Source organism: Chiroxiphia lanceolata, chromosome 5 (assembly GCF_009829145.1).
Source record: "Chiroxiphia lanceolata isolate bChiLan1 chromosome 5, bChiLan1.pri, whole genome shotgun sequence".
Lineage (NCBI taxonomy): Eukaryota > Metazoa > Chordata > Aves > Passeriformes > Pipridae > Chiroxiphia > Chiroxiphia lanceolata.
This window is the reverse complement of record NC_045641.1, coordinates 16,144,153-16,166,574: the sequence shown is the minus strand read 5'-3', so window position 1 is coordinate 16,166,574 and position 22,422 is coordinate 16,144,153. Positions and strand designations below refer to the sequence as shown.

At 33.6% G+C, this 22,422-nt stretch overlaps 1 protein-coding gene across 2 annotated transcripts in view; it reads right to left on the bottom strand.

Annotated features, from left to right (window-relative positions):
- TBC1D22A (TBC1 domain family member 22A) overlaps positions 1 to 22,422 on the bottom strand; it is a 159,375-nt gene that overhangs the window by 110,616 nt on the left and 26,337 nt on the right. For both annotated transcript variants that reach the window (XM_032688434.1, XM_032688435.1), the window contains exons 7-8: positions 22,308 to 22,370; positions 15,650 to 15,764 (exon numbers count right to left, since the gene is read on the bottom strand). In XM_032688434.1, the coding sequence (XP_032544325.1) occupies positions 15,650 to 15,764; positions 22,308 to 22,370 (178 nt within the window). The remainder of the gene's footprint in view (positions 1 to 15,649; positions 15,765 to 22,307; positions 22,371 to 22,422) is intronic.

The following is a 22,422-nucleotide window of genomic DNA, read 5'->3' as shown; positions in this document are numbered from 1 at the left end:
CATTTTAATTATCTAGTTTGAGCTTATCATTTAATTTTTTAAAGCATCAAGTCTACGTATGCGCATATACACAAACACACCAACACAAAACATCCAAGTATGGGATAAGAGCAAACCAAAGCGTGGTCAAACAAGTCTAAAGCAAACCTCAGGAACACAGGCCTTCCCCGTGCTAAGGTACAGGTTTGATTAGAGGGCTATTTAGGGACCATCACTCTAGCACTGGAAACGCCTTCACAAAGAATCTATAAATTAATTTAAATTTAAATCTGTAAATTTAAAAAATAATTATTTATCGGGGAGGGAAAAAACCCAAATGCACTAAAAGTTACAATATTTAAAAGATAAAAAAACCAGTCTATGTATCTGCATATGCAAGGGTGACTTTTAAAAGTATTGAAAATTAATATTTCTTACCTGAAACTACAGAAAAAAAGGAAAAGCAAAAAAAGAATTTGTCTTGCACGTAATTACTTAGAAGGCTGGCAAAGAGATTCATTTGAGCAATCCCATAAACGACAATATGTTTAATGCAATACCTGGATAACTTAGAAAGACCAAAAATTCAACTCTAACTTGGACAAATATAAAATTATACAAATTATCCAAGAACTTCTATGTAAATATAAAAGGTTCTAAAAATTCAGAAATTTAATTTTTTCTGTGACAGAAGACTGAAAAATTTGCCACTGTCAAGTAAGCTCAGCACCCACTTACATATGACCATAACTCTATATAAATTCACTCACTCATGAAGCAATTTTTACTTTAATCTATTAATGTAATTGAACAGCACAACTAAAAAAGTTCTCAAGTTAAACTGGACAGCAGAGGAAATAACTGTTCTTCAGTGACATCATACGCACAAGTCTATGACAGTGGCAGTTTGCTGCAAATCCACACTGTGTAATATCAAATTTCTTATTCAAAATTATATGCTTCCTTATTTTGTAATCTCCCACATCACTCAGAGTTAATAAGAAAGAAATCCACTTTACAGACTTCTTGCCTTATTTACAACAGAATGTAAATACCATCCATTATTTCCACATTTTAGCACAAACTGCAAATACTGAATTTGAAGAAGCATATTGGAGGAGAATGCACTCTGCAGGCAACACTACTTCTTATGTTACTTAATTGTTAAGTGCATTCCTTAACTAGCTTAAACTGCTGTGATTTAAAATTTCCTAATGAAACTATAACATATGCTTCTGAGGTAAAAAAGCTGCAAGGTTTGCTTTATTCATGAAGTTCAAACCTTTTTCTACATTCTGTATAGGTATTTATTGTTAAGATAAAGAAATAATCAAACCTCTAGGAAGAAAACCCTGCTCTATCTATTCTAAAGTAATAGAATAGTCTCTTCAATTTTCTTCCAGAATGTTACTTTAAGAAAGGTAGTTGCCTTTAAAATACGGCCATACTGCACTAAAGTAAAATTTTATCTCATAATTTACTAAAGATGGAACTCATAAATCAGTTCACAAATATCTTTGATGAGAACACAATTCATAAGTCAATTTTTTTTAATGTATTGGGTTTTGTCAAAATGAATGTGCTATAAAAACATTACCTCCTTTCTGCTACTTTGAAATAATGCAATGAAAACCTACAGAAGAAAAACTGTTTTGCAAAAAACCTTTCTTTTTCCTATTTTGATTATTGTGCTTAAGTACCTAATTTTTCACTTCGGCTTTATGAACTTGTTTTCCACAGCTTAAAATTAAAAGTATCAAATTTCTCAAATAAAAGACAAGCAAAATATCCCCATGCCGATGAAAACCCCAATGACTTTATTATTACTGTGATTTAAAAAGGCTTTCATTTAAACTACAAGCAAAGCCAATTCTTAAAGTTTCAGCAAACAAATTTCTGACAAATCTATTTGTATTGGTTTGAAACTTATAAAGCATTACTAACTAACCGAATATCTCATTGAAAAGAAGACATAAAAAATTTGCCTACAATTCTGTTTAAAGCACTGATCCACCTAATCTGAAAATTTCTTCTTAGATCATCAGATGCTACTGATTTATGCAACAGGATTTTAATGTTAGCGTTCCTGGCATTTGTACAGCATGTTGTCATTGCTTAAGCAACTCTCTTTTAGCTTTTCTTCCTGTGAGTTACTTCATAATAAACACACAAAGTTGTGATATTTGGATGTCAAAAGCCACCTTTAATGGCATAAAAGCCATTAAATTAATTTCCCAGTCTGCTGGAAAGCATGCTTGAGAAGATTTATATCTGAAAGTATAACCACCTCTGTGCCACTTCACCATAGAATGATGATCGTTAATTATAACTATATGGAGACCACGGGGAGAGGGATACGAATGCAGGAGCCAGAACTAAAATAAGCTGCTCTCTTTGGAATACATGTCTCTCCCATAGTTACATTAATTGTAATTAACTTTCTCCTTCACAATTCTTTCATTTTTATACTGAAGAAATCCTTTGATTTCTCTTCAATATCATTTTACTGCTTCTACTTATTCAAGATACTGTTTTCCATTTATTCCCATGACCCAACATTTCCAGTCTGTAGTTTCAAATAAAATACCTTGCACTAACCTCTCATGACTTCCTCACAGTACAAGCCTATTATTTCTTAATTGCCTTCAAAAATAAGACAATATAAACCACAAAATATATTTCAAACTTCAGAAATTCATTGTTTTTTACACTATTATAGAATTAACTTATTTTTTAAATTCTGAGAGTGTGCATTAAGCATCTTGAAATAACACATCTTCCTTAGACAGATACATTTAAAAATTTAGAAACACACACACACAGAGATGCAAAACAAACTTTAAAAGTAGATAATTAAAATCCACATCACCCTATGCACTAAACCAGGACTTTCATTAACAGATTTTTTTTTATATACACGGGGAACAAAACTTCTTTTTCCTCAAGTACTTTTTGATATGGCTTAGAGAAAAAAACCAAACAAACTTGAATAATACAAAAATACTGTGATTTAATGGACAAATCAGAGTTATCTGAGAGCATCAAACATTTCAATACAATAGAAAGGCTACAACTGACTTATTTATTCAGATTACTCACGACAAAAGTTTTGAGCTTATTTTTTCTTATGAATATGTAAAATAATATTCAATATAGAGTACAGTTAGACACTAGGTGAGAATACAATCCATACTTGAGCTCTAAACTACCTGAGCTACTTGAATTAGAACACAAGCAAGATCATGGATCTCCATCTCAAGAACAGTAAAGACTTAGAGAATGGTTTGGGTTGGAAGGGACCTTAAAGATCAGCTATTTCCAATCCCTGTGCCTTGGGCAGGGACACCTTCCACTAGACCAGGTTGTTAAAAGCCCCATCCAACCTGACCTTGAACACTTCCAGGGATGGGGCATCCATAGCTCTCTGGGCAGCCTGTGCCAGGGTCTCACCACCCTCACAGTAAACACTGTTTTAAAAGATAAATAAAATTAAAAAATACAATATAATAAATAAAATAATCACATAGCCAATGGAACAATTGCTATAATCTTACAGACTTTCTTGGAGGGAATAAAAATGCCTGGCTGTAGTAAAATGATGTGGAATAAACTTTCAGGAAAAACAGATAGCAGAGACAACCTATAGGCCAAGAAGCAAATCTACTCACCAGTCAGCAGAAATAAAAGAAAAACTACTATAATTATGCTACCTCAGCATTTTTAGAACTTGTGCATTTACCCACAATATAAAATTAATATAATTTAATTAAACTAAGGACACTTAAAGGTCTTGAAGACTACTTCTAGTAAAACACAGAAGGTAAGTTGGTAAGTAACTCAAACTGGAAGACTCTCCAAGTTAGAGAGAGTATAACAAGCAAAAAAAAAGAGCAAGGTAGAGTTCATAGGATGAATGTGCATCTTTTCATGCCAACTGATTTATAAGGGAGAAAAAAAAGACAAGTTTACAGACAAAAAAGTTGCTTTCATGCTCTTTAAACAGATATTATCATAGTACAGAAACATTAATTTGATTTTGTTAGAAACCTCTGATTAGTCCTATTTAATCTTAGAATTTTTTATTAATTTAGAGATTTCTTCTATGTATCTCCTATAGCAAAAATTCAAAAGAATTCCTCTGATTTTGTCCATAAGACAGGGTCTGGAAAGTTTCTTCACAAGAAACATCTAAGCAAAAATTCCACATAGCTCCCCTGCTATGAAGTGACATTTCATAGGTTCCATCACACCTCTGTCAGACTTGTTGACTCTTTGATAGACTTCCTGGCACTGATATGATTGAAGAAATTTTTATTATTAACTTTCAAGTCTCTACTTGGTTTTTCCTCTAATATGTAAAACCATGACAGTCATCTAAAAGAAGATGGGTTTTACACAGGTTTGAACCTCCTGGCTGCTTTTCAAAAAAGTATTCACACTACAGCTTTACTAAAAAACAAATAAATGGAGGCTGAGCCATACACTGTAGTATACTGATCAATATTCTCAAGACACACTTCTTTGATATGACATGGAAGCATTCAAAGATTTAAAACAAAAACTCCAACAAAACAAGCAAACAAACAAAAATCCACAAAGAAATCACCAACAAACAAAAAAAAAGAATCCAAAATCCCCAACCCAAAACCTCAAACTCCATCTACAGATGCCTCCACTTGCAATAACATGGAGAGAGCAGAATAGATAACAAGAAGCTGTAAGTTTAAAGAAATGTAACCCAATTATTTTTGTTCTAACAGCAATAAGAAATTTTGGTAACATTAGGAAGAGTAGGATGATGATTGTAATCTTATGCCTACAGACATAGTCCAAAAAAAAATAACTGGCAATTGCCATTTTTTCAGCTACTATCTTACATTAACAAAGAAAAACATAAAAAATTTTCATTTAATTATCTACTTCACAAGAAAGTCAGTCATATACAGCAACATTTTTAAGAAAAGAACATTTAATTCAAACAGCAGTACCTTGAAGTAATTACTACCAGGCATGAGAAATTGTTAGGTCTGATAAATCCTCTTTCCAACACTTATTTTTTAATCTTTGAGATAGTAGGTGTTTGTTTCTTCAATAGCTGCTCTTAAAGCTTTTCTCTGCAGTCAATCTTTCTTAATCCCTCTAGATACTTTATTTAAAGCTTGTCAGTCACAGATCAAAAAATGCAGCAACTATTGCTTACTACACTTTCAATGAAAATACTGCAGCATGATAATTAGATATGATACTGCTTTGAAACACTTATTTAGGAAGGTTAAAGTGACAACTTTGGGACTCAGCACAGCAACTTAATATGTAGAAGCTACTCTGAAAAAGGAAGAGCATCTTCTAATATGACAAGTATGAACAACTCAGATATTTTCTTCTTAAGTATGGAAAAGTTCTTTCCTTTATTCAAAGTCTAACAAAAATAATGCTGACATCTGGAAAAAAAATAAGAGGAATTTTTTTTGCTTTAATTTTTTTTAAAAAATGTATTTCCCCCTCTCTTCTCCCAAAGAAAGGGAAAGTTACCTTTTAATATAACACAGTTTTCCTGTGAAGGTATATTAAAAAAAAAATCATTTAACTTTTATATTTTACATACCTGAGTAACCTCAAATGCAGTCTTTATTACAGATGCACCACTAACTTTTTTATTCCTCTTATTACCATATTTTATTTGACTCAAAACAACAAGAGTTAGGAATAGCTTTTAAAACAGGTGAAAGCATCTTTCTTTTTACACTCCCTTATTTATAAAATTGGACCAAATTGTATCAGATACACAAATCAGGGAGATTACACCAAAGAACTGTTCTTAGACAAACATGATTTCAATTTAAGGCATTATGAAAGTATAAGCACAAAAGAGTAAAGCAAATGTTTTACAAAGTAAAAAGAAAAAAAACTTAAACATGTACTACTCCTAGTAATCAAACAGAAGCTCATGAGAAAAATTTTTAATCGAACTATCATCTTGAATTATGCCTTGCCCACAAAAGTACCTTGAATATGCAACAGTTCAGACCTATAAAACCCAAAGACAGCGTTACCTGAAAATTGTTTGAATAATCAAAAAAATACCATACTTAGGCTATAAACAGTAACATTATAAAGCAATGCAATGATCCTATTAGGGTTTAGTAAAGCCTACTGTGTAGAAGGCAAACTATTTCCAATGATGTGTAAACAGTGACAGGGAAGCTTCATAAAACTCTAGCAGATGAACACAACTGTGACAGCTGTTCTTTCTCCCTTTTCATCCAAACTTGAATTTCGATTTTGACTGAAGTATGAAAATATAAATGCAACAGAGAAGTTAAGTTAATAATAGAACTGGAGTCATATCACTTCACTTTTCAAAAGGTTGGGGGTTTGGGTTTTTTTCCTTCCGTAAGTTTTATGACTGAAAACACTCAGTGTTGGCTTTGTGAGCTGAGTTTTGACAACCCTGGTAACTCTACTAACATACAAACTTTTAACTTTTACACCAACATGACAACAGTTGTGTTAATCACTTGTTAATGACTTTTTAAATGACTTTTTTTCATGCAAAACTATTCCTTACATACTGAGTTTTTTCATTCATTATTAATATTCAAGAATCTATGCTTTAGTTATATAGATTGTCCTTCCTTTGAAGATAATTTAAAAATTTTAAAAATGAGAAGGACTAATACACCTTAAAAGTTATGATGTTGGGGTTCTTTTTGTTTTGTTCTAAACAGGCACCCATAAGACACTACAATGCCATTAACTCAAAATACTGATTTTCTCTCATATAGAAAGCTAAAAATAACACACAATTAAGCAGTTGGATATACTTAAGATAATCATGTCTCTTTTTTTGACAGCTATTGTTAACAACAACCAGAGAATTTTAACTTTAATTAGACTTATTCCACTACAAACAGACAGGAACATTTTTTAAAATTATCCACAAAAACAGTTTTAGTTAAAATACATTAACTTTTCCCTGAAAGACAGTGAAGTTGAGGTACATCCTACTTTGTCAACTAATACATCTTCATGATTTAAGTATCCAGCACTATTCCAACTCTCTATCTGTCATCAAACTAAATAAGATATTTTATCACTGCCCACACTTGATTCAAGCTTGAAATACGTGCCAGTCCATAAAACCAAGACACTTGATTTTGCAATTTGTGTGGTTAATTTGAATGGATTGTAAAGAACCTAATCTGTTTCAATAGAGGTCATGAAGACGACTAGAGATAGTTTTTCCATTGCATCAGGATGATACAACTTTGAACCTTTTGATTATAAAGAACTACAAAACTACTTAAAAAGAAATTAAGACTATAGAAAACATGACAGAAGTAACATAAAAAAAGCAAAGATAGGGGGCAAAGCCCAAGTCTATAGGATGCAACAATGCATCTAACATTTCAGATGAACTGTTCTAATTAGCTTGAAAATCTGACAGTATATTAAAGAGAGAAATAAAAATTGTAACAGTTAGAGAATGATTGATTTTGTAAAACAGCACTGTCTATAATAAATCAAGGCCCTTCAAGACAGTACTAGGAATAAAAAAGAAGGTTGCCATACCCTGTATCTGTCTGTTGAGATACTTTTCTGAGTGCTCTCTAACTTGCTAAGCAAAAAATAAGTGGAATTCACAAATTCTTATCATGAGCATGCAGTTTAATAACATAGCTAAAGCAGTCTCAGTGCTACCTGGCATTAAACAGAGACCTTGTTTCCCCCTTCTTCCCTAACACGCTCCTATCCCCACACCCCTACTCTGATCCTCAAGATGAGTGCAGAAGGTTAAATTATTCAGTATATTATGGGCTTAGTTTCCAGCCAATTTAACTGAACTGATCCACTGTGCTAGAGAAAAGCCAATGCTGACCAAAAAGAGAAGATAGGAATGCATGTTCCAGGTCGAGAAAGAGAAAGCAAAGCTACCCATTCTGACAGCAGAAAGCCCTGATTTAGCTGTGTGATCTAAGCATATGGCAAGCAAACCCTTTTCTGTCCAACTAAACCTAATCTGGAATTACTCAAAGATGCAGCTCCACTGTGAAGTTTAAGGAACAGTGAAAGGAATGGGCAGGGTACCCCACAGTGACCTCTTGAAACAACAAATGGGATCTGGAAGAAGATAAATTCTACAGCATGTAAGAATCTAGTTCACAGTGTTCCAGGCTCTCATTGGGAATCAAATATATTAATGAGTAAAATATATGTAGCAATATACTATTACCCAACTACATGCAGTTACTTGTAAATATATGCTCAGCTGCTACTTATTAACACCTTCTCAAGGTATATTCCAAAAAATGCCAGAATTGGGTTGGTGCAATTAGCTAAAAATTCACTAATTAAATAAGTAAATCATATCATTTTGATCAAGGTAGACTGAGAGAGTGCTTATGCAAACAGATCCACTCGTGTATATTTGATACTAAATGCCACCACTAAAGTCCAGTAGGTTAAGCAACTAGGGAAAAACAGTAGGGAACAAACTCTATCACTACCAAGTTACCCACAAACTGCATATCTGGGTAAAGCTCAACTACATTCATTAGGACTTTTATACTATTATAACTAGGTAATATATTTTATACTATTATAACTAGGTAAAAAAATAATCCTTAAATGAAATAGTTATATAACTCTAATCCAGAACAAAGTGGTCACTACGGAATTAGTGAAACTGCAACTAAAAAATTAATACTCCAACAAGTCATGCTGAAAGATAAAGATGAATTTGTCCAGATAAATAATTAAAATAAATATCCAAACACAAAAATAAAAGGATCAAAAGATTAAAGGCAATTTATAGTTCACTAGTCCCCTATTAATCAGTTCTCTCCATTACACAAGTTCTGTCAACATATTTGCCCTTCTTCATCCTCTCTTATTCCCTAAACCTTCATAAACTAAGCATGAGGTGTCTTCTTAATACTATCTACATTTTCCTTAGTTCTGTTTGGAATGCCTGCAAATATTCTGCTTTACTAAACAACCCTCAACACAGCAGTATATCATGGAGTACACTGCTAGCTGACAAACAATTCAAACAATTCACTACTAGTTGTTTTCACATGGATTTTCCTACTTGTTTAAAGTGAATAAAAGAATGTAAAATAGTAAGATTTCTTTACCCAATTCAGCATGAAAAACTATATTATATATTATTAAAGATAATTGCTGAGATATTGTGAATAATTAATTTTTTCTTAAGTGAGACATACAAAAACCAAATTAACAATTTAAAAATATAATCTGTCTAAGTGCTTAAAAAAAGTGCTTTCTAAAGCACTAAAATTCAGGTTTATATTTTTATTGTCTTTGTTTCCATGTAATTTACCTGAAGGAACTTTGGGTTTTTTCCAGAACTACAATTCCAAAATATTTAAATGAATGAAAAAAATTTCTAGCTGCTTTCCCACTGCAGTCAAAATCAGTCCTGCCATAGAGCACAGAAGCCTGGTACAGAAGTACCCAGTCCTCTGTGGATGGGCTCAAAACTTGTGGACCTTCTTCACCTTTCCCATGGCACAAAGTGGGAACTATCAATGTGTAAAACCAAATTCAAATGCTGTTTATCTTACCCATCACATTCCTCCCTCTCTTCAGCTCCTCTGCAGCACTTACAAAATACTTTCACTGTCCACAGATTGGCACAGCAACAGGGGGTGAGGGGGGAAACATATTCATAGAAATTGAAAAAGTGAACAGTGGTTATCTCAAAGCAAGCTAAGATAATGCTGAACAACTTGTGTGTCATGTTATGGTTATATATACATCTATGTGTACATATAGTAAGTGTTCCATAACACATGAAAGCAAAGAGTGCTTCAAAGAGAACTGAGAGGCAAGTAAAAAGTTTCAGGTCACCAAGTAGCTCAGGTATATTGCAGCTCTTTTTCAGAGGAAAGCATATGATATTTTCTAGACATATGTAGAAGATGTAATTGGCTTTTCAGTACTTTCAAGTCTTGAATTCCAAAGTTTTGTGTAACCTTTCTTCATTCTCTGCCCACTCAAATCACACAGATAAAAATATTCCATTTAATTATCAAAGAATATTTCACACAATATTGCTCATGTTTATGATACAACTTCACTGATGTCATGAGTATTACTATAAAAAGTTATGGAAATTACTAAGAATCAGCACCAAAATACACCTTTGTATATGGAAATTACATTACTGGCAATTTGCATTAAGGAGAAAAAATTTAATGTGATCAAAATGGAATTTGTGGTATGGAATTTTCATATGACAGAAAAGTGATTTAAATTACTTTGAATAGTTTTTCACACAAGTTTTACAATGGTTCTAAAAAACATTTGTTTTCTTAATACTTTCATAACTTGCAGGAAAACGTTAAAATGTCAGTTATGTTTCACGTCCCTGCTTTTACGTAAATTTAATTTGTGTAAATTTCATAAATGACTTCAAGCAAATGTGTAAATGAAAACATTTTAATACAATATTGTGCAAAAACTCATATTTATTTAAACAAAGAAAAACATTAAAACAGTAGAAGTTTGTTACTAAAGTTTAATGACAAAATTGAAAGAAAAGTTCAGGAGCATACAACAATTGCAAATAAAATCTTTTCATCTATCTCAAGTTGAAAAATTCCCCACATTCCTGAGCACTCAGTCCTCAGAGATTTTCCAGAATTTCTTTCCTGGTAAATCAGAAGACAGCAAAACTTGAAGGGCCTGGGAGAAGCAGAAGCATCCAGTTAATACAGTTATAGTTCCTTGTTCAACTTCCACTTCATAAAAACAATCTGTTGTTCCTTCAGTTTCATTCAGTCTCTTTTAAGTTGAATAACTACAAATACGTTCCATCTTTTCCACTTTATCTCCTCAAAACCTCAATGCATGGGTCTTATTCATAATTCTCCAAGGACTAGTGAATTGGTGGAAAGGTCTAGGTGTTCAGACAGCAGGATTAATTATCTCAAATTAATTTACATACTGAAGCAATCAAGGCTTCAGCTTCATCTTGTGAAGGAAAGGAAATAATGCATGCTAAACAAAATTTTACCCTAGAACCCTCCGAGTATGAAGAAAAGCAGCTCTCTAGAGTCAGTGGGTTAATATTCTTTGTTCTCTGGCTTATATAATTCAGAAATTCAATTTTATGTACATTCTAAACAGATCTACTTATTGCATAAAAATTACAACTCTCCTCAAGAAAAAAATAATCTCTGCTTAATTGACAATTTTTTCATATTTTATAAACAAACATTGAGGAATTACCTAAGATACTGCCATGATAAAATGCTCTGAAACTTTACTCCAATTAAATAACAACAATTTTAGATACAGCAAACTGTGGAAAAAATAATTTTAAATATAATTATTAACAGTAGATCTGTTGAAAAAGAAGGAAAGAAGGCAAAAATGAGACTGCATACTGGTTTATAGGGACAAGAAGACTTTCTGTAACATGTGAGAGGAAATAGAAAGAACTGTAAGCAAGGGAGCTATAGACAGATGAAGGCTTTTTCAAGACCAAAGAGCCTCTCTTTACTCATAGTAACACTGGTCTGGAAACAAATCCCACCCCAATCCCACTAGGATTTGGGTCTGGATTAATTATTCCATGAAGTCATGGCAGTATCAATTTAAAAAACACTAGGTAACAGAAGTTTCATTTAATGCCTTCTATGAAAGGATTTAAGATCACATGAAAAAATACTTACAAGAGTAAGTAAGACCTCTCTTTTCAAAGTTTTCAGTTCATGAGTTCTTGTAAGCATCATCAAGCTCCTCTAACTTCAAGGAGATTGCAGACAATATCTCAATCGCCATTCCAGTCTTCAGCAGCCTCGTTTTTCTTGGCATTCTTTATCCGACATAAAATGATGAATTGCTACAATAGTGTTCATTTTCTGCCCTGGACTTCCTACTGATTCCTAATTTGCTCTTGATCCAACACTGCTAGGGGGTCTCAAAGTTATTTCATACAGTCATTCTACTTATCAATGGCCTGACATGCATCCTTATTATGGTCGTGTTTCTCTTGAGCTTTCATCTCTCTGGATAGTGAATAAATCCAGGTCCTCTCCGGGGTTTTAGATACACACACAAGGCCCAGTGAATTACTGAAATGACAATTACAGCAAAGTGTAGCTAACTCTATGAGTAAGAAACCACGAGCAACTGTGCAGCACAACCTAATACTTGGAAAGAATGTAGATCAACAGGAATTCAGGGCAAGAGGAAGGTGTACAAAGAGTGCAACGTGTGGCAACCTGAAATAGGACTCGCAGTCCAGCGCAAAATTTCTTGTTCATTAAGGCTGTGAACAGTGACAAGTCACATGGTACATCTTATTAACAAAAACACCTCTGGTGCATCCACAGGGATGAGATTCATTTTGACACAAACTAATATGCTGCAAACACACAGAGCTTTTAGGAAAACTTCCCTGACAGTAATTAGCATTTGTTCTGACAACACGTTTGTTACACCACCGCTATGTCATGCAGGAGGTTAGAAGTAAGAACAAAATAGTATTCCTGCACTTGTAGTGTTTGAAATTCTAAAGAAGCTGTTATAATATGGCAGCAAAAAGATCTACAGCATTTTTCATAAGGGGAAAAATTAAAAAAAATAATGTTGAGATTAACATACAGAATCTTCTGGTATAAGAAATCCAAGGTTTAAATTCCTCCTTCTCCTAATTTAGACCAAAAATTCAAAACTGAAATTACTGTATTCCAGTAGGGGCCACTGTTTATCCCCTTTGAAAGTTTCCTTAATTGCCATTTTGCCTTTCCTGGCTTGGTTTGACAACCAAATTTTATCTTGCTGAAAATGTTACAGCATTCTGCTTTTATTGCAGAGTGGGGAACTAATGAGACATTACCAGATTACACTTTCATCATACTTACACTGATGGAAAGGTTGAAAGTATGCCCTCAGCACTTAACATATTCAGTTCCTACATTCAGTCACTCAATCTATTCTCCACGTGTGAACCTATGTGTTAAAATCAGGTACCTCAATCCACACTAAGCCATAAGGACTTCAGTCCTTATATACAGACCCACAAAACCTATTTTATGGCATTCAGATTTGAATGAGAAGTAAATTATCACTTCCACCCATGTCATTTGTATCTTCAAAAGTTCTGTAACAACATTGCTCCAAAAAGTTTGTAGATGTCTTTAGCAGAGCAGAAAGCCTCCCATCACTAGAATAAATATGTCACACATTTGTTATGCAAGATTAAGGATTAAGGGCTCTCTCAGTTGTCATAAAGCCAAAATAAACATGGCTTTCGTCCCACCAAAATATTTGACAAAACTGCAGTTGTGTTTAAACATTACAAGGATATACCATCAGATGATCTAATCAGCACAACCATTAGAGGCACTGTCAACCATTAGAATTTATTATTAATCTTTAATAATTCTTTAGGACCTCTTTTTTTTAAAAATTATAGACAGAACCTAAAATAAAAGGCATTATCACTTTCAACTGTACAAATTAGGACCCAAGTGACTTTGAACTGCAACAAAAAGGTTTCAGTTAAATTGAGAAAGAAAATACAAAATCAAGTTAAAAGATAGCAATAAATAAAGCACTGTAATGGAAAAACCAATATGCACTTAAAATCAACAAATGGGATCTAGAGTAAAAACGCAAGTACATACAGAGTATCACTAGAGTAAATATTAAATATATTAGCAGTTTAAACATTTTTGCTAGGACATTTCTGCAATTCTGCAATTATTTCTATCTAAATTACTAAACCACAATTTACAGTCTGATTTTTGATTCCTATAATTTTATTACAAAACTCAGGATTTTTGAGGTACTTCATAAATTTCAAGTCCCCATTTCAACTTTAAATAAAATGCATACTCATTCATTCTAACTTGAATGCATCACTCAGTGGAACTTGAATATATTAGATTCAAATCAAAAGGCTATTTAAAGACAAATCTTTGAAAGTTTTTATATGCCCCTGAGGGGAAATAACTGCTGTAAGGAGTTAGCCAGGACCACTGCTATATTGAAAGAAATACCTTCATTTTGCTATTTTACTTATGACATGGATATTAGCTTTTAAATGAGCTTTCAGAATGTAGTTTTCTGAGCTTCATACACTTTCAGTGGCAGAATATCTTCTCTAGTTGAAAGTTTTTGAGTTTTGTCTTTCTTCACTGAACACTTGCTGGAACAGCTATGCTCTCTGATATGAAAACACTGACAAACTGCAAATACATTAACAATCACCAGGGCCTCCAAATGTAAGTTGGTGGTAAAGACAAACTTATTTACCATATTAATTAAATGGCCTATTTAACATGGAATATCAATTCTCTAATCACATCTCATTTGAACTTCTTATTTCAATTAGCAACCCTAAAGTCTACTAGAGACCCTACTGCTCTAGGATCATTAAGAACATTTTCATTATCTGTCAAATGAGGGAGTAAAAGGCAGAAACTGCAAATAGTCTCAGGAGTGAGCCTCTACCATACTTAAGAGATGATTAGAGAGAAAGCAGCAGTAGTTCTAACTGGTTGCTTAGCAATGAAATGTCCCCGTATGAAACAAGAAATGAACAAAGCAACAGAGGTGTTGCCATGCAAATGAGTAAATGGATAGTCCATCATCCACTCAAGGATAATCTGTCCTTCATTAAAACCAATCAATCTGGATTAATCTGGATACCAATGTGTATCTTGCATAGAGAAGGCAGGAAGAATGCACTGAAGTAGGCAGACAATGCACTGCTTAAGTTTACATACACAACGCTTATATTCTCACTGTATGTGTGTATGACAAACAGAAGTACAAGGAAAACAGTTTTAATTCAAACCAGATTAACACTGTCATTTTTACTCTTAAATCTTACCTCTTATATCCATAGTTATACCCCAGTTATTATTCAATTATTAACAATTAGTCATTCTCTTAATGTTTATAACAATTTAAATACCAATCTATAAATTTAAGATTTAACCCACATCTGAGCTGGTTAAGTTTTCAAAAATATACTCACACATAAAGCCACAAACAACACAAATAGAGCTGTTGACACTATTGTTGTTACTCATGTCAGAAGCCCCAGAAGAGGTAGGTTTTTAACCAGGAAAATTTGATTACTGTTATCTTAAATTTCAGAGCCTAATTCCAGGATTTTTTCAGCCACAGATGCAGTTTTAATAGGTTCCTTTTATTTTAATTTTCCCTCCACTCACTTAAAAGGTTTCCTTGTTCCTTGGGTTATTTTTCTTGTTTTGGTATGGGGTTTGTTCTGGGGTTTTTTTGGGCTGGTATTGTTGGATTTCTTGGTTTGCTTTTTTGTTTTGCTGCTGCTGTCTGGTGCATATGTACAATTTAAAGTTTTCACAAAAAACATGAACAAGAAACACAGAACAAAACTACTGCTGAAGAAAAATGCATCATGAGTGGTGAATACTTTTAAAGTACAAATCAATATGATTCCTGAACTCCACTGACTAATTAAAATCTGATTGCTTCTCAGTATATATTTAAACAGAATACAGATTTATAATTTTAAAAATTATTATAAAAATTGTATATCAAATTATGCTTTGATTAGCTCATCCAAACCATCAGTCAGATTAAAATAAAAATTATGTTTCAAAACCAATATCAATTCATAATGTGGTATTAAGATAAATCTTACCTATATATTCACAAACGAAGACCACAAAAAAAGGAGTAACAAGATCATTTATGCCCTGAACATATCCACTGGCTGGATGGCGTATTGCCCAGATGAACAAAATTCTTTCAAAGATCTGAAAAAGAGTTAAAGAAACCATCAGATAATTTAACAAGCGACAACCACATTTTAAACAAGACACTTGAAAATTATCATAGAATCATATGACATACTGAGTTAGAAGGGACCCATCAGGGTCACTGAGTACAACTCCTGGACCTACGCAGTTCATCCCAAGAATCACACCATGTGCCTGACAAGCAAATGCTTCTTGAACTCAGACAGGTTTTGTGTTGTGACCACTTCCCTGTCGAGTGTTCCTTTCACCCTCTGGGGAAAAAACCTTTTTCTGATACCCGACCTAAGCTTTCCCCAACACAGCTTCATGCCATTATCTTGAGTCCTGTCACTGGTCACAAGAGTGAAGAGATCAGTACCTGCCCTGCCACTGCCCTCCATGCTGATGTTGAAGACCTCATTGCAGACAAACTTAATATCATAGAGCTACTAGTATAAAAAACCATACAGAAGAATAAATGAACACTGGTATCCATAACTAATTTCCAGTGCTATGTAAGTTTCTCAGTTCTTCAAAAGAGAGCATTTTCAGGGTATCAGCACATGTTAAAATCAACCTAGTATATAATTCAGTTACAGTACTTACTGCAAAGTAGCCCTTATTCACTGGAGCTTTTCCAATAATATAAAATTCCTCTTTCCTCAAGAAAAAGAAATATTACATAATCTTCCCATGATTTTTCACCTCTTTGAAAGAAGTATTCTATTAATGCAGTATTCTATTAATTCGTAACAGAAAGAAGTACTTGACATAGTTTAGATTTTTTAATAAACATGCCCATAAAAAGAGATTCCATAACAGTTAAGCTTGCCTAATACTGCAGTGTGGAGTTTTACACTTAAGAAGTGTGTATACTGGTTAATAAAAAATGTGAAACAATCAGAAAATGTAGAAATAAGGCAACTGCCTGCCATATCACAGAACCTCACCTCCTCAGCTCTGTAAACTGCAGCTTGCTTAGGATCTGCAAAAGCTCATAAATCCACAACATATCTCAGCATGAGGAGACTAGAGAGTAGAAAAATCACAGAACTTTCCTCTGACTCAATTTAGGTCTGTGACATTCTGTATTTCCTCTCAATTATTTGCTTCTGAACATGCTACTTGCCTTTGAAAGGCTGCAAATAAGCAGCAGAGGGAAAGCTGCTACGTGCCTTGTCCTAACTACAGGTACTCAATCAAGTATACATAATTTTCTGAAACAAAAGAATGTTTGCTCATTCTTGAGAGCACAAACAACATCACTTTTCTGATCAGGTCTCAATACTAACAAAAAAGGAGCCATTTTCAAAGGACCTCAAGGGTTGTATAGTTTGCTGCAACCTCAGAAATCGATGAATGCTCAGGCTTCAAGAAAGCCTGTAAAGACCTTCCCTGAAAGGACACAATAGGGAGAGGAAGCTTATTTATGAAGTCAGTATTATTAATATTCAATCTCACTTCAAGTTTTTGTTAGATTGAGAAGTTGACTATTTTAATTCAATTTTAAATAAAATCTTATTGTTCAGTTTAAAAGTCCTCTTGTAGTTATTTTTAAATAAGGAAAGGTGCTTGAAAGTCTCATTACAGGCTTCCACACAATTTACCTGACACTGAAACATATTTGCACCTTTTGCTTTGAAAACAAGTCCCAAATATCAACACCTACCCTTTCCCCACAGGTTTTCCTTTGAGAATCAACTGTCTTCCCTGGCTGAAAATTCATGGAATAAGGGAGACAGTCAACAAAAAGTACAAAAAGTTTTGGTGAGCACTGAAAAACAAGCTGTAACGCAGCTCACGTCTGATCCATTACAACTACAATTAAGATTCAGTATTTGCTCAGCATGATTTCAGAAATTAGTCAGAAAGGGAGATACTCATTAACAAATTCTCCATAGAAGCCTCTCGTTCCCATTAGCCAAGATGCTTATTTCTTTAGCTACAAATTCTTGGTGCTAGTCCTGTCACCTCATGTTTTTTAACATGTACTGCATACTAATCCAAAAAATACCAGTCTCTGCCCATCAAGCAGTAGCCTGTGGGGTTTCACTGTCTATCAATAATTGTATAAAGATTTTACACCCTGTAATTTACACCTTACTTTTACATTTTACCTAATTATACCCTTATGAAATTGCAGTTATATCCTAATTTTTACTATTACTGGAAAACTGCAAATCTAGCTAGGTTAGTTAGCTCACAGCCACTCCAACTGCTTCTGGCAGTTGCCACTTCTAGTTTCAGTAACAGCAATTCTCAGTATTATCAGTTACCAGTCTGTTTCACTTCAGAAAAAGGACATGTTTAACATACTGCAAATACAAATAACTTTCTTGAAAAACAAACAGCAGATACAGGTGACTAGAGGAACCTATTTAAATAGTAATTACTGAATGCAGAACGGTGTTATGTACTAGGTTAAATAAAAAACTCCTGGTGTGATGGGGTTACAAAATATGCAGAGTAAAAAAAAACAAAACCAAAAACCAGACAAACAAACCCCCACAGTAATTCAGTAAGAACTATTAAAATACCCACTGTAGAAATTATAAAAATTGTGTTTTTTCATGAAGGCATTTCTAAAGTCAAACAACCCACAAATTTGTACCACCAACCTTTTGTTTCCTCAGAATCTGACAATATATGCAGTCTATGCTGCAGATTGAGAGCCCTATGGATTTTAAAACATTTAAAACATTTTTAAAATCCAGGTATGGAAACTAAGGGAAGTGGGTGCCTATTTGGGTTTGCTTGTGGGGGGTGGTGGTTAATATTATTGAGCAGGAAGCATCACTGATGGCACATCAGCTTTAATATCCCTAAATGCACCTAATCAGAAATCCAACAAATACACACTGAAATAGTGTTTTCAATTTCCTACCCATTTTCATAAGGTTTCATTTACTGTTCTGAATTGAAAAAAATGAGCACTGAAAACTTGAACAGCAGTCTGATTTAAGTTTCTATACAGCACTCATCACTGTGCTCAAATAGGATTCATTAAAAAGGTCACTTTCCCAAAAGCTTCCCTTCTTGATTTCCAAATCAGCAACAGAAACTGGAATTATTTTTCTGCTGTGAACCACTACATCTCATGAAATGTCATTACCAATCTATTATTCTCTTTTGAATGTAACGCTCATTCATAATTACAGCAAGAATTATATTCACATACATAAAGAGAAGAATCCATCAGCTTAAATGCAAGTTTTGAATTTCTTGTGAGTTTTGCACACAGGGTAACCCTTTGAAACCTGTCTTTGACCCATAATTTAATTTCCTTCTCTTCTTTATAGCCCTTGCCATCTCACCTTAAAAAAGGGGAAATGACTGTTGCCCACCTGTGACCAGCACCATCTTCCCTCTCCCTAGAAGGGAGTCAGTTCTGGGAACAACACAAGGCCCCTATCTAGATAAGCCCCTGGGAATAGGGTGGGATCCCCTGCGAGGCTAAGGGATTCAGCAGTGGCAGGTGTCCAGAAACCCAGAAAGCAAGGGAAAGAAACAATGGAGAAGATGGATGCTATGATCCTTTCAGCATCTTCTGTACAATGGCACCAAGCAAGTTGGGCTTGGTTTGGATCAAAGAGAGAGCAAAGACATATTCAAGCCCATCCTCACAGTAGCCCACACATTCAGTCAGATCAGTGGAGCTCTAAAATGAAGAACCTGCAACTCTGTAACATTCAGGATACTAATAGATCTGTAAAAATTAAATCAGATCTCTATCACTTCATTATAACTCAAATACTTCCTAGATTTCCCCTTATCCTACTGCCATCCACCCTTTTCACAGTTTTCTGTACCTCAAGAGCACTCACTCCCAGCTATAAGAATCTTATTAAAATAGACTTTTGGTTTACACTTTCTTTTTTATTAATCAACTGTCCAATCTCACTCCTCCAAGCCTTCTATCATTTTTGCATCCATTTTCTTACTACCTGCAAGGGAAGAAGAAAGGTGTTGGAGCAGGGAAGATGGATGGGATAGGGTATGGACAGGGATTGGGGGGAGAGTGATTGTGATGTGGTTTCTTTAAACATTCTTTTTAAACATGAAAGCAGCAGCACTCCAGTTGTACAATGCCTTAATTTACTTTATAGGGATCAATTACGGCTGTTACGTGGCTCAATTTACTAAACCTTCAAACTGAGAAGGGTAAGTCCAACCTGCAAGTAGGGATATCGAGCTGTATTCAACAAACTAATTTAAGGAGCTGTATACACACACTGTTAGCGTTGGAAGAGAACTCAATGCCACTTGCAAGTACAATCACAATTTCTAGAAAGTGTGGATTTAAAATACGTTTACTTTAAGGCAGTGTTTAAGATGCACATATGCAATGAAGTATTAGAAAAATATTCCTTTGGACAAGTTCAACGAATAACTAGAAATGAAAAAATTCTAATTTTATGAAAAAAAAAATCTGCAAATGAGATCTCAGTAAATAACATTAAATGAATATGCTACCTGAGCACTGTTACTTGCTAAAAGACAATTAAAAGCAAAAAAGACCTTAATAATTTCCCATTTAATGATCCCACAAAACTGACTGAAACTGCTTTCCATACTCAAACTTTACTAAATAATATTTGGCATTGAGGAACTATTGATATATTCGATTTTACTTAGAAGGAAATTAATCAGACACAGTATTTCCTTTTTTAGTTATTCCCAAGCAAAACGAGTAGTGTTTTATTCTACTAGTCTATTCTACTAGTGTCTACTAGTTCTGTCAGCATTTTCAGATTAAGTATAATTCAGTCATAAAAAAAAAAAATCTTCAACTGTGACTGCTTGTAAAAAACACTGCACTACTATCTTTTTCACAGTAATATATTCTCTGAGTTCCCAAATAAACTTTTAAGTTCTAAGTTAATCATTCAACCAAAAAGGGATTCAAGCTCTTCTGTAACTAATTCTTTTCAATGTCTTATTATAGGATGTTTCCACAGTACACTAAATATTTAAGAAAAATACACATTTCAAATGTTGGAAAACCTTAATGAGATCTTCTTTAATTATCAATACAAGCTTACTCTAACATTTCTAACTGTAGTATGGAAAAAGTCGATATTCATTGTAAATACAAAGTAGTGTTCCTAAAAACTATTATCAAGTTCACATATAGTCTAAAGTAACACATTAACCATCTCTTAAGAGCAGTCATATATCTTGTCTCATGGATAATCAAAGGAGCAAAAGACAAAACCAGTCCAAGATCCTACAGCTTTCTATCTGACAGTCTCATCATTTTACTAAATAACACTTTATCTCAAACTATTCTCTAATGAGAATTTGATATCTTGGTATCATTTTTATTAAGGTACTTCTCATCCAAATATTTTGGTTAAAAGAAAGGACATTAAGCACATTCTGTGAAGATGTTTACCTGGAGCATTCTTCCTCCCGTGACCATCTTATAATGAAATAATATTCACCTTCAATTTCACTTATTGGCTCATTTCTTGCTAAACACTGACACTGATCTTATTTATTTCTTTAAGTTTATCTTACTGATATTGTTTCCTTCTCATACCTTGATTTTACTCACATTACTCCTTGATTCACTCCTAGAAAAGCTCAAGTAAAACACCAATGTGTAGGAAAGCACTATATTTATATTATTTTCTCTCAAAACACCGCACTAGGCTATTTCTTCAAACCAATTTCTCCAACACGTGTGGAAGAGCGTTTCCATTATACAACTAATTGCAACAACGGAAAAACAAATGAAAGCTAGTTCTGCATTTAACTTCTCAGAATGACCTATCAGAAGATGTTTTATTGGGCTCTATAATGGTACAAACAGAAACTACATGGAAGTACATTTGAACATCTAACTAGAACCATTAGAAAGGAGAATAAATTGAAGAATTAGAAGAAATGATTGAAAGAGGATGATCCACATCATCTCTACTATTTATGACCCATATACTTTAAAATGAAAAGTCCCCATGAGATTCAATAACCCTACACTATAGGACAATTTGACTCACATATCATTAAGCATGTATTTAATCATATTATTATATATTTACATTAATCATATAATTACAAGAGTAAGAAAACAATTTAAATAGTGTAGTCAGCATACAAAACTTAGAAGGAAGTAAAATCAGGTAATGCACTCATGCTACAAATTCAAAAAAGAGAATTTCCCAAAAGGAACACTCTATGATGAGAACTTCCAGGCCTTGAATAATTCTCACAAATGCACGGAGCCATGGGACTATGCTCTGCATTACTTCAAAAACACAGTATTAACAAAATATATAAAAAGGAGAAAAAGGAAAAAAAAACCCTCAAAGGCACAAGACCAAAGAAAAAACTGACAGATTTGATACAGGAAATTAATGAGATGCCTTTGCTTTTACTACTCATATTTACACTGCTATTCTTAGCCTATACTTATATATCCTCATTTATTTGTTTCAGGTAGTTCTGAAGTCAAAATAGCAAGTACCATCAAATTAATTATTAATCAAACTGTGATATCAGATTCATTAAGAAAATGTTCTCTAACCAAAAAAAAAAGTCTTTAGATATCATTCTTACCTCTGTTACTTTGGGTTGAAGTCTTAAAACTTCAGGACTCATGCGTGGGATATCTATATGGATCTAATTAGACAAAGAGGAATACTGTAAAAGGAACCAACAGCACACTTCCTGA